The sequence below is a fragment of the Rhopilema esculentum genome, chromosome 19, assembly GCF_057945365.1.
Source record: "Rhopilema esculentum isolate cy_ngs chromosome 19, ASM5794536v1, whole genome shotgun sequence".
NCBI lineage: Eukaryota > Metazoa > Cnidaria > Scyphozoa > Rhizostomeae > Rhizostomatidae > Rhopilema > Rhopilema esculentum.
In genome coordinates this window covers 3,014,246-3,032,842 of record NC_142833.1, presented here as the reverse complement: position 1 = coordinate 3,032,842, position 18,597 = coordinate 3,014,246, and the positions used below count along the sequence as shown (strand labels likewise).

The window sequence follows — 18,597 nt, the reverse complement described above, 5'->3', positions numbered from 1 at the left end:
TTCGTAATTTGATTCAACTCCCGTCAGAAAGAAAGAAAAAGAAAACGGGGCAAGTGTGCAATTTGGATCCAGTGGAGACGGGATTCACAATAGAAAACGATTGGATGGGTCAGCTTCAGCCTGTGAATTTTAATGTTTAGAATTTTTATATTTAAAATAAAAAAACTTCTTAAAATATAAAATTCACAAGTTTGGTCTTAAGAAAAAAATTCCAAGTCAACCGTTACGTTTTCCAACTGTAACTGGATTTTCCAAACTTTGGGGGGCGTTACGCCCCCCACGCCCCCCTATTATTTACGTGCCTGAACGAGCCCGTAGAGCAGTTTGATCGCGCAGCAAAGATCAATTACAGACAAAGAAGGAAAGGAAGCACCAGCAACCTGAACGCCGCATTAGTTTTGTTTACGGGTAAGTCACAAGATCAGCTATTCCTTTGTAGTCAGCAAACTCGCAACGCTGATTCCTCTTTGCACTGTATTTTTATTCTTGTCTCCAAAAATAACGATTCTACTGGGAGACGGTGGTACAGTGGTTATCTAATATTGGTCGCGAACTTTTAGATTTGAACCGTTAGACGTGAACATTTTATATTCAATTTTGGCAGTTTACAGACATGTGCAAAGAAACGAAAACTTCAACGGAATAACTTTATTTGCCAGTCATCTCAAGTCCAGCTAATGTGCAAAGCCAGCAAATGATGATAAACATTATCGGCTAACTGGTTATTGCTTCGCCAGCAACCGTCAAAGGATACATTGAGATAGTTTAATTGTGAAGTGAAGTGAGAGGCTTCGCGAATCGTACCACGTGTTGCAAGTAACATTCAAATAGGAAAAAACATGGGTGGCACACTCCAAGGATTCTCCCGAACGAAACCATTTGACAAAAAGTCTGTCCAAGAGACAAAACTTGCTAGAGTGCTTACGACATTCGACTTGACGTTCCTCGGTGTCGGCAGTACATTAGGAGCAGGTGTTTATGTCGTTACCGGGGACGTAGCAAGACAGATCGCTGGGCCTGGCGTTATATTTTCGTTTCTCATCGCTGGAATAGCATCTGTATTATCTGGACTATGTTACGCGGAGTTTGGGGCGAGGGTTCCGAAAGCTGGATCAGCATATATATACAGTTATGTCACTGTTGGGGAGCTCTGCGCATTTATAATCGGCTGGAACTTGTTTCTAGAGTACATGATAGGGGCTGCAGCGGTGGCAAGGGCATGGAGCGCGTACTTCAACTCACTTGTAGGAGGCGCGGTTAGCAGGGGACTTACCTCCGCGTTTGGGCGACTGCACACACCAGGTCTCAGCCACTACCTGGACATCTTTGCACTCTCATTGGCGATTATCATCGCCGGGGTTCTAGCAATTGGTGTGCGTAAATCAACGCGATTTCAGGGTACGATTACCTTCATAAACATGGGGGTGATGGTATTTATCGTTGTTTTAGGTGCATTCCATGCCAAGTTTGAGAACTGGAATAGGAATTTCCTTCCCTTCGGAGTCACTGGAGTCCTGTCTGGTTCAGCCACGGCATTTTTCGCGTTTGTTGGCTTTGACGTCATAGCATCGACTGGTGAAGAGGCCAAAAACCCAAGCAAAGCAATACCCCTCTCGATTGTACTCTCATTGGCAATCTGTTATGTCGGCTATTCAGGGGTTGCGGCAGTTGTCACATTAATGGTGCCTTACAACCAGCTAGACCCTGATGCCGCTTTACCACGTGCGTTCGAGCAAAGCGGGGTTTGGTGGGCTAAGTACATAATTTCTGTTGGGGCTCTCTGTGGTCTAACTGCCAGTTTAACCGGCGCATTGTTCCCATTACCAAGACTCCTGTATGCGATGGCAACAGACGGTCTCATATTCCCGTCCTTTGGATGGGTTAACAAGCGGACGGAGACACCGCTCTTCTCTACGTTCTTCGCTGGTGCCCTTGCAGGGATACTGGCAATGGTATTCGAATTATCATCACTCGTCGAAATGATGTCAATAGGCACGCTTCAGGCGTACACGATAGTGGCAACAAGTGTACTTCTTTTGCGTTATCAACCAGGGGACCTCAGCACGAGCGATAAGAGCGCATCACCGGTAAACGTAACAGGAGCCATCGCACGCGAGCCAACTGAAAGATCTGGTCACCTTGTTTCCCTGTGTGTCTGTATCTTGTTTCTGGACATGTTTGGGATAAGCAGCCTGTTTGTATTTGGAATGAAGTTTATGATGAAGGGTGAATTCTGGTTTATTGTCTTAGCGTTTGCATTGATGGCTGTCCTTGTAAGTGCGATAACAGTGATTGTACTCCAACCACAAAACAATACTCCCCTGCCATTCAAGGTCCCGCTTGTCCCATTTATCCCACTGCTGTGCATGTTCGTCAACATCTATTTGATGATGGAGCTCTCAGTCATCACGTGGGTTCGATTCGGTGTTTGGATGTTCGTAGGTAAGTCGACTAGGTTTTTGCTCTCCACTAAAGTATGAAACAAGGGAAGTAAAGAAAATTGGACGTTCCAGAAAACAGAAACTTGCCTTCAAGCATATGATAAAAGCCAAAAACATTTAGATTTTTGTTGTTCTACAGGTCCATGAAACTTATGGAAAATTCCCCTCAATCTTCTCTCTAGATTATCTGAGGCCAAAGGTGTAGTGCTATCGAAATAGCAAGGGGGTTCTTGCACAAAATGTTGCTAAAAACAATAGCAAAAGTAGAAATCAGCCCCCCTGAGCCCCCTAGCACTACACCCCTGTCTGCGACCAAAGAGTAACTTTATTAGGGCGAAAATTGGAATAGCTGATTAATGTTAAAAACAAACAACGATTTTGTTACAAATTTGTTTCTGTTGTCTTCTTCATAAAAATTTCAAGTTAAATTTAATGGTTTGTGCCGGCATTTCTGACAGCATTTTGACGGTAAATATTATCTATTTTTGGATGGTTTTCGTTATTTATTTGGCAAAACCCTCAAGCGTTTCCCGCGTCATTATTTTCTGCACATATTTTGTTCTTTTGTGTAGCGGTGCACCACTTCTAAAGGCATTAACAAGTTAAAAAAGAGGCTTTAGCCATCGGTTAATCAATAATAATTGTCTCAAGGACTGACATTGCTACTTGCTTGCGAGCCTTTACATAAAGTACTTGCTACTCTTGCATTGTAGGGATGACGATTTACCTTTGCTATGGGCTACACAACAGCGCTGAGAACCCGCGAAACATTTTAAGACAAAAGGACCTCGAAAGGCGGGGAAAACTCAGTAATTCATTCAGCCTGGAAGACCGCTAATCGACAGGATAGCGTGTGGAAACAATAACAGGCAGCCATATGAGCGCAATACAGGAAAATACAGTAACAGAATACACCTTCACAAGAAAGAAGAATTAGTGACAGCAACAACAGCACTTAGGACGGATCAAACTTGGCACGCTGCTGCACAAAGTTTGCAATACGAAATGAAGCTAGACTCTTTTGGATATCAACACAATGCACGATGACACAATCAAAAAAACCGAGAGAAGAACATAGCGGATAGAAATAAATGATAGCTGAGAGAAACAATGTTATCAATGGACATTTAAACAAACAAAGTATAGACAACCATGTTCATTTTCCTGCCAAAATGCCTGTATATGCTTGTTGCATCAATCCAGTATTTCGTCTGTTTCAATGCGTTTACAAACTAGCAAAAATACATTTAGCTCTATAATATCAACCTGAACACATTTGTGTTTTGGAGTCCAAAAATTGTGAAAACTTCTCAAATTTAGATTATGGAATGCAAAGAAGATTACAACATATATCTGTAATACGTGTGAAAATATGATGCAATGTAATGAATTTGATTTCAATTTGAGATACTCATTAACAAATACCATCGACTAAAAGTACTCGTCTTGTTGTTAATTCTAGAAAAAGTAAGTATTCAAATACAGGAGGAGAAAGGGGTCGGGGGTTGGGGGTATTACGAGGTTGGGGTATTGGGGGGCAGGCATCACAATTACAGGATGGTGAACAAATCAAAAGAGGTTTCCTTGGGGTTTGGCATAAAAATGTGACCACACCCAACAAGCGGGTTTGATGTTATTTATCAAGCGATATGGGTAAAATCACCAATCATTGGCGGCCTGATTCACTTAATTAATCAAATGGTATCGATGAGGATCCCCACTTTGCTAGACCATGCTTCAAGGTATGGTGTTCCGGTGTCATTTTAAGTAGAATTAACGTGGTGATACACAGACCTAAATCTCAAATTTGTATTCTTACCAACACAACCGACCAGGCACTCTAGGCTTTTGACATTAAAACATTCGCATTTCAAGATTCATATGATTTTGTTTCTTAACATATTGAATAACGAAATAAAAATAATTTCCCATCAGTGGATTGCTAAAATCATGAATAAATAACTTTCAGAATTTAATTTAATTCTGTATTTCAAATTTAAGTGCTAAGTTGTGAAGACAATCTAAGCTAAAACACAAAGATTTAACAGATTGATATTTTGTCACTGTTTAGTTGAATTCTCTTAAGTTTTCTTGACAAGAATAATATTACACCCTTATTATAGAATTATTTATTGACTTATCTTCTCCTTTGCTCAACCTACAAGCATATATGGCTAACTAACACACTAAAATAGCATTTCAAGCCAGGGGTGCAGTGCTATGAAAAGACCCTTGGGCCTGTGCCCTCTGATCTCCCAGCATTACATCCCTGTCACCAAATGAACACAGAAAACCAAATGTGATTTGCTTCTACAGACAATTATTTGCGTACATCGTTTATTTTCGTCACAATGTCAAGGAATCAAAAGTAGTAAAACAGCTCTTTTTCAAGTCAATGGTAAGAAAATTATAGTAGTCAAACCCATACTAGAAAAAGAGTGACTCTCGTCCAAAAAGTTCCCCTTACGTTCACCCAACACAAAACGTTGAGGAAAACAAATATGTCTTCCTTAGATTAATGAAAACATTAGGGTATGGCTCTAAAGATCACTTTGAAACATTTACTTTCATTTCAATGGGCTACTTATTCTCATTATCTAAAAAAGCTACATCAAAAACCGAGACAAAAATACCAGCCAATCTAACTGTGCTAAATACAATTGCAAATATCCACTTCCAGAAGACACTTCATAGTGGCATCATTTCATCATTTCACCTGGGATCAGGTTAGTATCTTGCCCCTGGCGACCAGTGAGCACTTGACCCTATACATTAAATGACAACTTATGCATAATCGGATGATGATTTTAAACAAGATTTCTTTGCTTTCCTTCCCATTTTGTCCTTCTCAACAGAGCTTATATAACTCCGATGAATTGATCCTGAAGTATTAGAGATTTCAAATTCGCTTACTGTCCTGGAGGGAAGAATAAGAGAACATTGTTTAGTAATAATAAGAATCATATTATTTACACAACGTACAACAGTAGAAAGCGATGCGCAAACTGAGGGGGAGACTAGGGTTAAAGCATGGCATGATCACGTGTCTTCTTTCTCTTGCTTATCTCTTTTCCTTCTATAGACTCCGAAAAAACAAACATTTTACAGCACAGTGAAAGCTTTTCCCTCTCGCACTCCTCAGAGTTTAAAACCTCAAAATAGGGATTAGAAAGAACAAGATGGAAAAGATATACCCAATTCTACATCGAAATAGGGCAATCAGAAAAAACGCGAGCACATGATTGGTATAGTTCTGTTAAATCCTAAATATGCAATGATAAGACACCAGAACATACTAATCAGATGATATCGATTTTGCTCTATTTAGTCGCGGGTCAAAGATGGCGGACGTTGCACAAACAAAGCAAGAAACTGAAGTCACATCAAACTGTATGCTTTATCAAACTAAAGAAACCAGTAACGGCGATATTTGCTTAACAAGTGCACAAGTAAAAGCATTTACCAGCAATTCAATTATCCACCATCTGTTCTTTCTTGTTCATAAAATCTTTCTCCTCCGTCCTACTCTCGTCATCTGAGTCTATATTTTCGGCATTGTTTTCTTCATTTGATTTTCCATGGTCAAGGTCCTGATCTCCAGGCTCTGTTTCAAAGTCATTACCGTGTTCAGCCTCATCTTCCGAACTTTTGACCTAAATTATGATTGAAAATCGTCTCAGTTGATAATTCTTCGACATATAATTCTTCGGTTGACAATTCAGTTGATAATCGCCCAAGAGCCCAAGGGCCCAGGAGCCCTAACTTGGAAAGGCGTTTTACATTTAAAACTCTAATATCGACAGTTGTACTTTGGCAAATTTTGTTATAAAATAATTATAGCGAGTCTGGCAGAAAATCTTTTATATCTTGATATATTGATAAATTCTCACAAATGTAGCTCCTATTCTCGCAGGAAATTTATGCATGACTTTTGTCTGGTCGCAAGAAGGAAAATATTTTTCGTGCCCTATAATATAACGAAATATCAAAGCAAAAAACCATTGACATGTTGCCTTGTCATACATTTATCTGATCTAGGATGTGCTTGAACTGGATTTCTGGAATAAACTGTTCCAGGTAACTCAGATTTGCTCATCCCATGCGATCATCATAGCACCATTGAAAAATTATACCCCGTGATAGTAACCAAGCCTCGCCAATATGACATTGGACCCGGTGATCGATAAATGTGAATATTATGATGACCTGTACTCGGCAACTTTTAGAAATGGTTCACGTGAATATAGCATTTGAATTTCAGATACTCCTGTTCTTCTTTTAAGAAGTAATGTTAGAGACGATGATGGATTTGCAAGGAAACAGCGAGCATTTACATCCAGCTTCATCTTAGGCCCGATGATTAAATTAGAGGGTTTTGAATATTCAGTAGATACATACAGGCTGTACCAACCGCACAGATGTGAACCAGCCTTTGGAACAATCAAGATTGCTATTCTAGCCGATGAAAGTGAAGCTTGAAAATAGTTGTGAAGGAAGAGCCTGCGGTATTGCAAGAAAACACAAGCGCAAATCTATGATATGTATACCCGCTGGTAATTGAAATTTACATTCAAAAGTGCCTACCGCTGGTTTTGGTTTTCCGATGGGAACGTGCATTTTTGGATGACTCTCTTGATCAGCTCCATCTACCTTAGACTCGGTTCCAGCCTTTTCACTCTGCAAATAAAGAGTAATAGTGGATTAATACACATGCGACTGCTATTTTTAAGCTTAAATTACTAGCAATTGGCACCAACAGAAGCCTAAAACGTTTTAAAGCTCACCTGAACGTCGTGTTTCTTTTGATCTTCCCCCTTTCCTTCTGTCTCCTCGCCATCAATCACCTCTTTGACAGGGGGCCTATGCTGCTCTCTCTTCTTTCTGTTTTCAAACTCTGGTTCTCCATTTTGATCCTCTATTTTATTCGTGCTCTTTCTAAGGGGCTTAAGCTGCTTTCTCTTCTTTCTGTTTACAAACTCTGGCTCTCCATTCTTGTCCTCCATTTCATTCGTGCTCTTTCCAGGGGGTTTAAGCTGATTTCTTCCGTGAGGATAACCTTTTCCAGCATTTGTTTCAGCCATTTTGGCATCCTCGTTCGATCGATCAACAACTTTAGTTTCTTGATGATCCACACTCTTTGTTGCTGTTTCATGTTTTTCCTCATTCCCTTCTCCTACCAACTTTGAATCTTCATTTGCTGCAACTTGCTCATTTTCTCCTGCCATTTTAGATTTCGATCGCTTCTCCAACGGCCCGTGCATGAGTTGTTGTTGCTTTCTTAAAAACGAATCACCTTGACTGACTTCCTTCTTTTCATTTTCACTTAGGTCAGCAGCCTTATCCGCATCATTCATATCCACGCCCTTACGATCATTCATATTTGACTCTAAACTCGATTTCAATACATTGTCTTTTGTCTCTCTCTCTACTTCATTGTCAGCATCTTTCCCATCAACTTTTTTACCTATGTCCAATTCCTTACTCAAATCCAATCCTTTTTTCGATGATATTGACTTAGAATACTGTGAAACACGTTCTTTTTCAAGCAAATTACGTTTATCTATCGCATTCTTTTCTTCTTTTAAATGTTGCTCCAGATTTGCATCTAAATTATTGGGCATTTCTTGCACCGAGTCCTTAATTGAAACTCCCTCCTTATCTGAAGCAAGTTTTTCTACTTCGGCCGTTGCCATTTCATTTGTAACCACTCCCTTCTTCACTAATTTTTGGAAATCCGTTTCCTTTTCCGAATCCTTTTCGAATGGAAGAGGCTTGAACTTAAATCCTCGCTCAGTCTCACTTCCAACCGGTTTGGGGGTTTCGCTAACCTCGTATTCGTCCATGATCGAATCTTCCTTCTTCAAACTTTTGTTTTCCGCATTTTTTCCAATCAAAATTCTTTGCACTTTGTCACTCGGCTTCAAATCCAACCCTTTAACTGTCATTATATTTTTCCCCAATATCTTTGACTTCACATCTCTTTTGACCGATTTACTGGTTGTTTTCATTCTGGCAGTTATCATCTTTGAAGTTGTTATGGCCTGGCTAACTTCTTCGCCATTATTTGCATCTTTGCCATCATTAGATCGTTTCTTGTTTTCTAAAACAGCTTGCTTTTCAGTAACCGTGGCTTTGGTTGGCTGCAGCTCCATATTTGTCTGAAAAATGACGCAAAGCTTGTAACACATAGCCATCTAACAGAAAGGTTATTACACAAAACTTATAACATCACTGAGCAATTAATTCTGATAAAATGAAAAAATCTTTAACACAACCATCTACAGAGGGCAAAGGAAGGCTTTAACCGTAGCAAAGCAGCAAAATAACAAATGTCATAGTCTGATTAGAGTAATAGAAGTTGTCATTTGAACAAACGGTTGACAAGCAAAGTAGGCCTCAAGACCAATTTAAAATTGCACGACAAATCATTTACAGGAACGTCAAAATTTAGTTGTCAAAGTATAGGGATGAGGAAGAAGGGGCGCTGTGGATCATAAAAAGGGGCACTTTTCCAAACGTTCAAAAGAAAGTAGTTCTAAGAAATCTTGATAAAATTAATCACAAAAGTACCAATGGTAAATTTAATTCTATTTGAGGTAGAATTATTCTTTCTTGGAACAAACATCCTTTCATAAAAAATATCAAAGACACATACCTGAACAACAGGATCTTCCTTATCGCTTTCACCAATAGGCCGCTCCTTTACCTTTTTTTCTAATTGCAGAACGTTCTCCTTCAAAGCTGTGTTAATAAGAATATATCAATGAGCATAAAGATAATACTTGAAACATCTTAGGACATAAACCTAAAAATTTTTCACTAGGGATCAAGCATTGTATGTTTAATATTACCAAAAAGATATATTTATAATACCGGATTTTTTATACCAACAATAGAGGATTTTATTAAATGATTGCAAATATCCAACACAAATTAACCTGACTTGCCAATCTGGATTTCGTTCATTAGATTTGTTATTTGTAAGCAACATAAAAATCAGGAATTAGGTTTACCAAGCTGGAGTTGATTTCCAAAACTTTTCAAATCTTATAGCAAATATAATGATTTGACAGCAAAATATTTTTTTTTAATTGGCACATTTCCTCAAAAATTTGTTTTACTTACCTTTGATTTTCTTCTCGGCATCATTAACCTGTGCTTTCAGCTTTTCACGTTGACTCTGCAAGGATAAGCAAAGTTTAAAGCACAAGATTTATCACTAATGCCTATACATATACCATTTTACTTCGAGTAAACGTCCACGTTCTTTACAACCCACCTTCGAATAAGCGCCCTGTAAATAATGTTGAAGTGCAAAAAAAGCGCCATCGAGAAATGCCCCCGCCCAAAAAAAATAAAAATGTAAATAATGTCCAAGGGGTTTCTTACAAAGTACTTTATCTAATTTCGTTAGTAAACTTTCGAAATATGACATACATAATCAGTTTTACAGCAATGTATCTGACAGGCTGGGGACATGATACTATAATTCCCCTAAAGCATTGGAAATTTTATTTCCTTCTAGGAAATCTTAGAAAAATTTTCCATTACACGGCCAAGAATAATAGGTATTTTACTTGCTTAGATTGCAACTACCAACGATTTCATGTCAGTCGAATCAGCATAGATTTTCTAAGTTTTTGGCTCTATTGTGACGATCTCATATGCGAAAAAACAAATCTTTTCAGACAACACTAGGAAGGTATTATTCTTATATTCTTTTGAAGTGATAGAATTTCGAGACTGGGACCAGAGGTATTCTTTGAGATTGCTAAAATGCAACCTTATAGTACATTGCTATGTAAAAAGTATGATAACTCCAGAAGCTAAACTATACATCGACATAATCAATTTTGGACTTCCATTTACTTGAGATTGCATTTAATAGAAAATAGCACGGCCTTTTTATCTTCAACTAAAGATGGTTAAACACAAATAACAAAAAGCTGGCTAATAAATAATCTTATTAGAGACAGGTGAACAGTTACTGGAAGCTATATAGTCGTGACACGGACGATACTACTGTTAGAAAGTTGGGCTCACGTAGAGAGTTCGGGAAACTCCTTGCAGTTAGGTACATAACCATCACTACAAATGCTGAAATATAAGGCAAACATGCGAAAATACTAAAATAGCAACAATGGCAAGGAATGTCATTTCCTCACCTCTAATGCGCTATTTTCTTCTTCCATCTTCGTCAGATCGTCTTTAATTCGCTGGTTTTCATTTGTCACTCTTACCCTTTCATTCTAAAAATTTTAAACGTATGATGATTACAAACAAGGCTGTTTTTCTACACAGACCGGGCTAGTTTTATAAGGCCAGGTACAAATAAAGTCTTTAAGCATATTGTGAGAAAATATTATGTTTGATCTGGCAAAATTTATGAACGAGGCTTTATACCCCAAGTACAAAGAAGTTCAACCGGGAGACATTCCTATTAAGGCCTGACAGGGGGCATTCGGATTCAACAAGGGTCAAGGCTAGAATTCTAAAAATTACCATCAAAAGGTAATTTGTTGTACAATAACCCTAAAATGGTAGCAAAATAATCAAAATTGTTCCATTTGCAAGAATACATGCTTATATAGAAATTTTCACCCCCCCCCCCCCCTCAGCCATACCGTAGCAACTGATTTGTCACCACACCCCCTGTTAGTCCATTCTGGGAGCATCCTTTCCCGGGCAATTCGCCAGTAACTACCATTTATGCCGATTTGCAATATAGTGAAACAATTACTATAATAGAAGTGGATTTCCATTGAAAACGAACAGTTCCAGGACCTTCAAAGTAGAAGAGAAATGATTTTCGATTTTTGAGGGCTCCTAGGCAACATCTGAAAAGGGAAATTTCAACCCCTTAAAAGATGCTTTGAGCTTCTAGGTTGAAAATGTTCTTTATATAACTCAACGGTTTGAAAAGGCACAATTTTGAGCATATATCAAGATGACATACCCTTTCGGACCTGTAATATCCAACATATTTGGCTGCCTCGGTTTTCTGTTCTTCTTTTTCGTCATATAGTGTCTGCACACGTTCTGGGAAGGTGTAGAAGTGATTTTAGTAAGACATATGTGAATTTTCATGCTTCAAATCTAGCAAAAGCAGCTGAAGAAAACACAACATGAGGTTCACGTTTACGATGGGCTCGAGCTCCCAAAAAACAATGAAAACCCTTTGTTCCGATGGACAATATCTTTAGTTCCAACTGTTCTCAAAGAATGGTGCCCTAAGTATTCTTCCAACCTCTCTTTAAATGATCTTTTTTGGACAAAGTTTGTCCACCTCAAGCAAACAAATCAAAGAAAAGGTAATAACAATATTAGATACTTTTTACATTATGATTCCATAAAATGGTTTACATGCTAAGCAGAAGTAAGGAAGCAATCAGTTATGTTTAATCGTAGTTAAAAGGAAAAACCCAAGTGTTATTACTTTGCTGTCTGAGTAAAGAAATTGTTATTACAATTAACAAAAATGAAGCTCATAATCAAACTCAAACAAAGTCCACCTTGCAAGGATCTTGATTCTTTTTCCTTTGTATCTTTCAGTCGTTCGTAGTCTTCCTTTTGCCCATTGACAATTTTCTGATGATCCTCTGATAGTCTTACGTACTGTTGTTGCAAATTAGAGTAGTCTGTATTTATTTCTTCATGCTTAGCCTTAAAATCAAGCAAAAAGTATTGTTATTTTCATATTGCTTGTATATGCAAAAGGAGTTGTGTTACTAACTCCAGTTCTGCTTTGTGCAACATTGACTTACACCAATAAAAAGAGTTAGAATCAGCAGATGTTGAAATTTTCATGTGGGAAAGAATGTTCTGCACATGCAAACACATTGCAAAATATAGTAAAATATCAATATTGATAAAAAGTAAAATCAAGAGATGTTATATAAACTAGTAAGTTCCTGGTGAGAAAGAATGATCTGTATAGTGACAATAACAATTTATTGGTTAGAAATAGACTGCAGCAAGTAGAAAAATAACAAATATTTACTTTCAACAAGAAAACTGAAATCAAATTGTTCCGTTAATAATATAGCAGGGGCAGCCGCTGCATTGCTTCTTAGCAGGATTTAGAAGCAAAAACGCGTCCAATTTTAGGGTATGCTTCATCCAATTACCAAATTTTATTCAACAAATAAAACGACAAAATAGATGAAATAAAATTTTCTTTGAAAGCACACTTGTATGAATCAAATTTTAAACAGGGTTTGATAATGTGGCTCTTTCTAATTCAATCCCTCTAACTGCCAGGTCTTTAAAGTATTTCTAGAAAATCATTTTTGAAGATACCGCTTCTTAACTGCATCCTTATTTGACCTTGCTTGTATATTTAACCCTGGTATACATCTAAGTCATTTCATTAATTATATACAGCTTCATATAGTTATTCATTATATTCTGTTCCATAAATGTGACCAAAATTTTGTAAAATATATTCATAATTGTGCAATAATTCCCAACACTTTGTAACAGTCTTTAATGGTATTAGCAGTCTTCTCGTATTATTTGTTTAGCTATTTTGGCTGCTTTGGTAGAAGAAAAAAGATACATCTTGGAATATCACATTTTCCTATTGCAAAAAAATGTCTAAGTAGTAGAAAAAGGTCTGGATTTACCTGCAGCATCTTGTGTTCAGTATCTAATGCATTAAACCTATTCATTGATTCATGCTATGGAAGAACAAAATAACTTTATACATGAGCAATTGCTGGCAAAACATAACCAATGACAAAGGCCACATCAAACTTAGTAAGATTTTCTGGAATTAAATTTTGGCGGATAAAAAGTGAATCATAACAGCCAGTTTTTATATCACTCAGAAGCATTTATACTTTGTAAACTTTCACAGTTGATTATAATAATAATTCTTTCAACCTACAGCAAAGACATTTCAAAGATGAAAAAATATTGATCTGCAAAAAGTTACGATGTCGGTTCCTTAGGTGATGCCACTAACAGCTGCACGAGGTATATGTTGAGAAAACAAGTTGACTAAAAATGTTGCAAATATCTTGCTTGAAGCATGAATTTCTTAAAATCTCCTGAATTCAAGGCATTAAATACAACTTTCTACAATATCACAATAAATATGTAAAAAAGTACTTTAAAAATTGTGCACAGTTTTTGCTTACATTCATTTTTGCTTACATGTCAGGCCTTTTCATAAAAAATAACCTTTGCGAGTGACCAATCCCTCACATGATTTCTCTTGCAATGATCTTATAAGGTACCCTTTTTTTGAGGTAACATCAAATGAAAACAAACTGTTATGATGACCTTTAATGCACTCCAAGAAAGAATAAATACCCAATACAAATGTGCTTCGTTTATAAACTTTATCTATATCATTTATGTCATAGACGCTATTGCCAGATGAGCGCAAAATGTTGTTAAGAATCAGGTGTAGATTCCGCGCAAAATATTTGTTTATCTGGTCATGTTTCCCGCGAACAAACATTTGTTGTGGAATGGATTTTCAAATGCATTTTTTCGTTGAGATGTGGATTAGTCAGCTTACTTATATATCCTGTGTTTTGATATACCGGCTTTGTATTCATGTCACTTGCTTGGGTCACAAAAGATGACTAGCATTGTGTTTATTGATGAGACATTTATTCCCCACAATTTACTGTTTTACGTGAGCAATCAAATGCTCGCATGGTTGGGTTGGCATGAGTGCTGATGCGATCACAAGTCATCGCTCTCATCAAATGAAAAGGCCTGAGATGTATTTTAACAAACAAAAATAAATTGACTTTTTAGACAGCAAAACACAGAAGGGATCACTAGTCAGTTTGGTAACAGCTTATAAGCCAAGAAATTGTAAGTAACAAATAGTAAAGACAGGCAAAAATCTGACTAAAAAGTCTAAAGAAAAAATACCTTGGCCCTTGTCAGATTCATATTGCATTCTCTCATTTTTCCAATCAAATCTTGAAATAAAAGTTTTCCAAAAATTGAAATCCAAAAATTTCAAAATTTTGAATAAAGACAAGATTAGTCATGTTATCAGTACATGGACACTGCATGTGTTAACTATTTCAAAAAATGTCTGATTTTATGATAGCCAAGGTACGAAGATTGCAAAAAGTGCCTTCAGTGGGGGAAGGCAGGTCAGGGTTTGAGGTCATACTTCAAAATATGTCATTTCTAGGATAAATGATATACCTATAGTTAATTGTTCTGTTCTAAACTGTTTTGTGCTGTGTAGGAAGACTTGTGCATGCTTTGGTAGCAAAGTAAAGACTTTATATTAAATACTGTTCCATCTCTTCTTGCAGAGCTAAGATTAAAAGCAAAACAATAACACTACATGGGGTGAAGCAGATTTCCTTTTACATATGTAGAAGGTAAAGGAAATGTGGTTTTGCTATAAATAAGTTCTTGCACAGCCGTCATGTACAAGTCTATAAAAAAGAATGAAGGCTTTAACAAAGTGGCATCTGAACCATAATCAAAACATGAAATGGACTCACTTACCTTGCTTTGTTGATCTATGGGATTTTCTTTCCTTAAAAAGTGCATCTTCAAGTTTTGTTCGATGAACATAAACAACTATAATGATAAAAATATGATTCAACAATGTTGTTAAAATTAATATAAAATCACAATCTCCAGGCAGTTCATAGGGAATCTTAGACAATAAACTTCGGATTAAGGCCAATGGTAAAGTAAGCAGAAAATTTAAATCCAGGTCTGCAAGCAAGGTTGTCCTTTTATCTAGACATTTTGGAATCTGCCTTGATCGAACAACAGATCCCCACCTGTATAACAAAAACAGTTTTAATTTTCTCTCTTGGACTTATAAACTAGTGGAGAGATTAGCAGCTGTAACTGGTCAAACAAATAACACTTTTGATATCAATATCGTTTTACCTTACGATTCTGTTTACCTTTAGACATTTTGCAGTGTTTATAGGAGTGTCAGATATATTACTTTAGTATGACATGTTTCCACTCTTCCATGCTATTCTCAGATTTTGTGGTACCAAAGGCATTTGCTAAGCATTATAAACAGGAAACTTAGAAAACATATTTGCATCTTGAAAGATTGCTATGTATATTTGAAAATTTATGTAACTAACATTTTGTTATGATTCTGGTATGCAACATACAGTTTCTATATTTCCTATATTTAAAAATTAATTCAAAAAATCAAATCATACACTTATTGTTCTAGATGTGAGTTAAATATCAATAAAATAGAGTGCATTGTGAAATATAGTACAATACTGAGAAACCAATGAAAAAGGCAGTGGCATAGCCAGGGTTGGAAGATTGGAGGAGCAAAGAGGAGTCTGAAACAAGGGGTCCTGTAATTTTTGTTACTCGCACCCTTAAGAATTTTAGAAAATGGCCCATTTTGTAGATGTTTTTTTGAAAAAGCCATGGTTGTTTTTACGTGGCAATGGTCGGCTAATGAAACACAATAACAACCCCTTACCATCCTATAATTGGCTGTTACCTTCACCATTCCTCTCATGATTATATTCTGAATTGTGTCAGGAGAGGAAGCTCTATGTACATCAAACCAACTATTCAAAGTTGTAGGCTAATAAAGAATAATAATAAACAGTATTCAAGAGCTTCAGAGTAGGTCTATTCCCTAAGGTCTATAAATCTGCAAAATCCTTGAGAAGATTTAAGCATTTTAATATCTATTTATTGGGGATGTAAAATAAATGTAAAGGACTTTTCTATATAAACTCTTATGTAGATCGAGTGGAAATTGAAAAAACCTTCTTAAAAGGGTAAGATAAGGCTCAAACTATGTGGAGCTAGCAGAAAATTTTTGCAACCACGCCCTGTAGATTAGCCTAAAATACACTTCAGAATATTTCTTGGGGTCATTTTCTTTCAATCATTCAAAGTTTTTACCTGTGTCTGAAATATCATCCTATCACCCCCCCCCCCCCCTCCCTGAGGTAATAATTTTATTTCAGATTTGTACTCTCCTCAGATACCAACTTTCTGAGCATTGGCCAGGGGGAGGGGGGGGGCAAATGCCACCTTGCCCTTCACTACACTTCTGGAAAAAGGGGCTGGGAACACATGGTCTTATATAAAAAGTTGGTCTTACCTAGAAGTAATAAGCTACGCTAGAGTCGATTTTAAGAGCCCCTGCCAGCATTAGCTCGCGTGTTGGCTGGTAAGAAAAACGCTAACAGAACAATACTAATTAAAAGAGAACGGTTCCTTGTCATTTTATTGCTACTACTTAGCTGACAAATAATGCACGAAAACTTCGGCTTTTGTATCTTCAACAATATTTTCTTCCAAATCACAGCAGCCACTCTATAGCCTAGAATTCCTGGGTTGGTTTGGGAATTTATTTAACAAGCATTTAGAATATCTGATTCAAGGGAAACTTCATCAAAATTCAAAAGGAAGGTTGACCAAACCTTGTAATTGTGAGATCAAAGACGATTGCTTTTTCTTTAAAATTCCAAGTCTGCCTTCACATTCAATATTCTTGGAGTACTGTTCCGTATACAAATAATATGGATATCCAGCAAAAACTAAAGCACAAACTATGCAGACAGTAGGAGCGAAAGATTTTCCACGACGACCAATCATTTTCTGCTTAATTCCTGTAAGACACCATAAGTTCTAGCTTTTCTGTCGAAGGTGTTGCTTGTTCAAGGAAAAATATCCAGTCTCAAGACTCTTTGGGGTTTGAGCAAATCCGCTGACGACGCATTCGTGTATTTTGTTTGAAAGCCACGTTCACAAAAAGAAAAAAAATCCACAAGAACCGCATAAACCTCGGGAGCAGTAAAACGTAATTTTCCAATTTTTGTCAAGGAAATAAAACAAATGTAGCTTTTTCATTCAGCATAGTAAATATAAATTTTATGAGCTTCTCTTGCTGCGGGTTCAAACATTCAGGCCGGTAGAACAGGTTACATGACCATCAACGAAACTGTTGACGTTTAGGCCAGTAGTCCGTAACCGCTCGTCCCAAGCCTCTAAGAATACGTGTTCAAGAGATCCACACGTCAGGATTTCTACCTACAGTAGGGATTTTGAGGGTTTTGTAGGTTGTAGGGAAAACCTACGGTATAAATCTTGGAATGTAGGTATTTTTTTCGAAATTTTTAGGTGGTTTTATTCAAAAAGTGCAGGTAGGCTCTAGGCCAGGGAAACCACAATTAGAAAATGTGTGAAAATTATGTGCAAGTGCGAAAATTATTTCTTAAAGTATTGTTTCTCTATTCTTAAGAAGTTTTGCGACCAAAAAATGAAAGAGCAGCCTCCATCTACCGTGAATTTTTCGCTGGTTTGCCCCACCTGAGCGATTTGAAATACAGCTATAGAACAATAGGATGCAAATAGAAAAATAGAAAATAGATGGTCTATTTGTCTTTCTTATCATGCAATGCCCCAATCGCAAACATCTAGCAACAGCATTGGAAAATAGACACCGCCAAACGCCTTCCGTAGGTAGAAAGTGGGTTTTTTTTAAAATTCGTAGGAAATTGTGGGTAGAAAATTGACAGTGGCGTAACGCACGGTGTGCACCTTTAAACACAACACTAAGGGACTCCAAAGGGGCCCCCGAAAAATTTTTCGAAAGGCGGGTTTTTGGATAAAAACAAATGTTTCTTAATAGCATTCGCAGCAACATTAAAGTTGTCGCAGGACAGGATATGTTTTGTGAGCAAACACAATAATGATATAAGATAATGCATATGCATGTCAATTAGGCTTCCCCAAATAATACCCCGAGGATTAATTTAAGGTGCAGTGATGACCAATTTGTTCAGTGATGAATCAAAAATGTGCAGTGATGAATTGAAAAATGTGCAGTGAAGAACTACTTCACTTTTGAAATACTCCAGATACTACTGATTTGGATGTTTTTAGAATAAAGACAAATGAATACAAACTATAATCAAGAGTCAAATGAGATAATAGAATCAACCTACGCGTGAAACTCAACTAAAGCCGGCTTTAACAATAAAAATAATATACAGTTAATCACAAACGTACTTCATAATGCAAAAAGTGCTTTTTAAAAAAATAGAAATAATACTGGAAAAGAAATAGATAAAGAGAATAGTGCAATAAATCGTGTTATTGCTAATATTCCAAGGAATAAGCCGAGGTCTGAGGGATCTTATAAAGTAATTATGTAAATTTTAAG

General features: G+C 37.0%; 2 protein-coding genes across 2 annotated transcripts; one reads left to right on the top strand and one right to left on the bottom strand.

The window, feature by feature from the left end:
* Positions 1–388: 388 nt before the first annotated feature.
* LOC135688394 (high affinity cationic amino acid transporter 1) lies at positions 389–3,292 on the top strand. Its single transcript, XM_065205232.2, has 2 exons — positions 389–2,442; positions 3,155–3,292. The coding sequence occupies exons 1-2, from the start codon at positions 840–842 to the stop codon at positions 3,277–3,279; spliced, it is 1,728 nt and encodes a 575-aa protein (XP_065061304.2). The 5' UTR covers positions 389–839; the 3' UTR covers positions 3,280–3,292.
* A 1,926-nt stretch (positions 3,293–5,218) lies between these two features.
* Positions 5,219–17,418, bottom strand: LOC135688392 (uncharacterized). Its single transcript, XM_065205230.2, has 13 exons — positions 16,853–17,418; positions 14,931–15,005; positions 14,334–14,383; positions 13,067–13,120; positions 11,954–12,104; positions 11,398–11,480; positions 10,607–10,690; positions 9,567–9,621; positions 9,097–9,182; positions 7,226–8,599; positions 7,026–7,118; positions 5,905–6,094; positions 5,219–5,358 (listed from the first exon to the last, which is right to left on the bottom strand). Exons 1-12 carry the CDS (start codon positions 17,025–17,027, stop codon positions 5,912–5,914), a joined length of 2,463 nt encoding a protein of 820 aa, XP_065061302.2. The 5' UTR covers positions 17,028–17,418; the 3' UTR covers positions 5,219–5,358; positions 5,905–5,911.
* Between the last annotated feature and the right edge of the window lie 1,179 nt (positions 17,419–18,597).

Coding starts and splice junctions, on each gene's coding strand:
- LOC135688394 (XM_065205232.2), top strand. CDS start 840: ATGGGTGGCACACTCCAAGGATTCTCCCGAACGAAACCATTTGACAAA. Junction 2,443..3,154: donor CGGTGTTTGGATGTTCGTAG/GTAAGTCGACTA, acceptor CTTGCATTGTAG/GGATGACGATTTACCTTTGC.
- LOC135688392 (XM_065205230.2), bottom strand. CDS start 17,027: ATGATTGGTCGTCGTGGAAAATCTTTCGCTCCTACTGTCTGCATAGTT. Junction 15,006..16,852: donor TTTGATCTCACAATTACAAG/GTTTGGTCAACC, acceptor TTATCATTATAG/TTGTTTATGTTCATCGAACA. Junction 12,105..13,066: donor CTGAACACAAGATGCTGCAG/GTAAATCCAGAC, acceptor CTTGATTTTAAG/GCTAAGCATGAAGAAATAAA.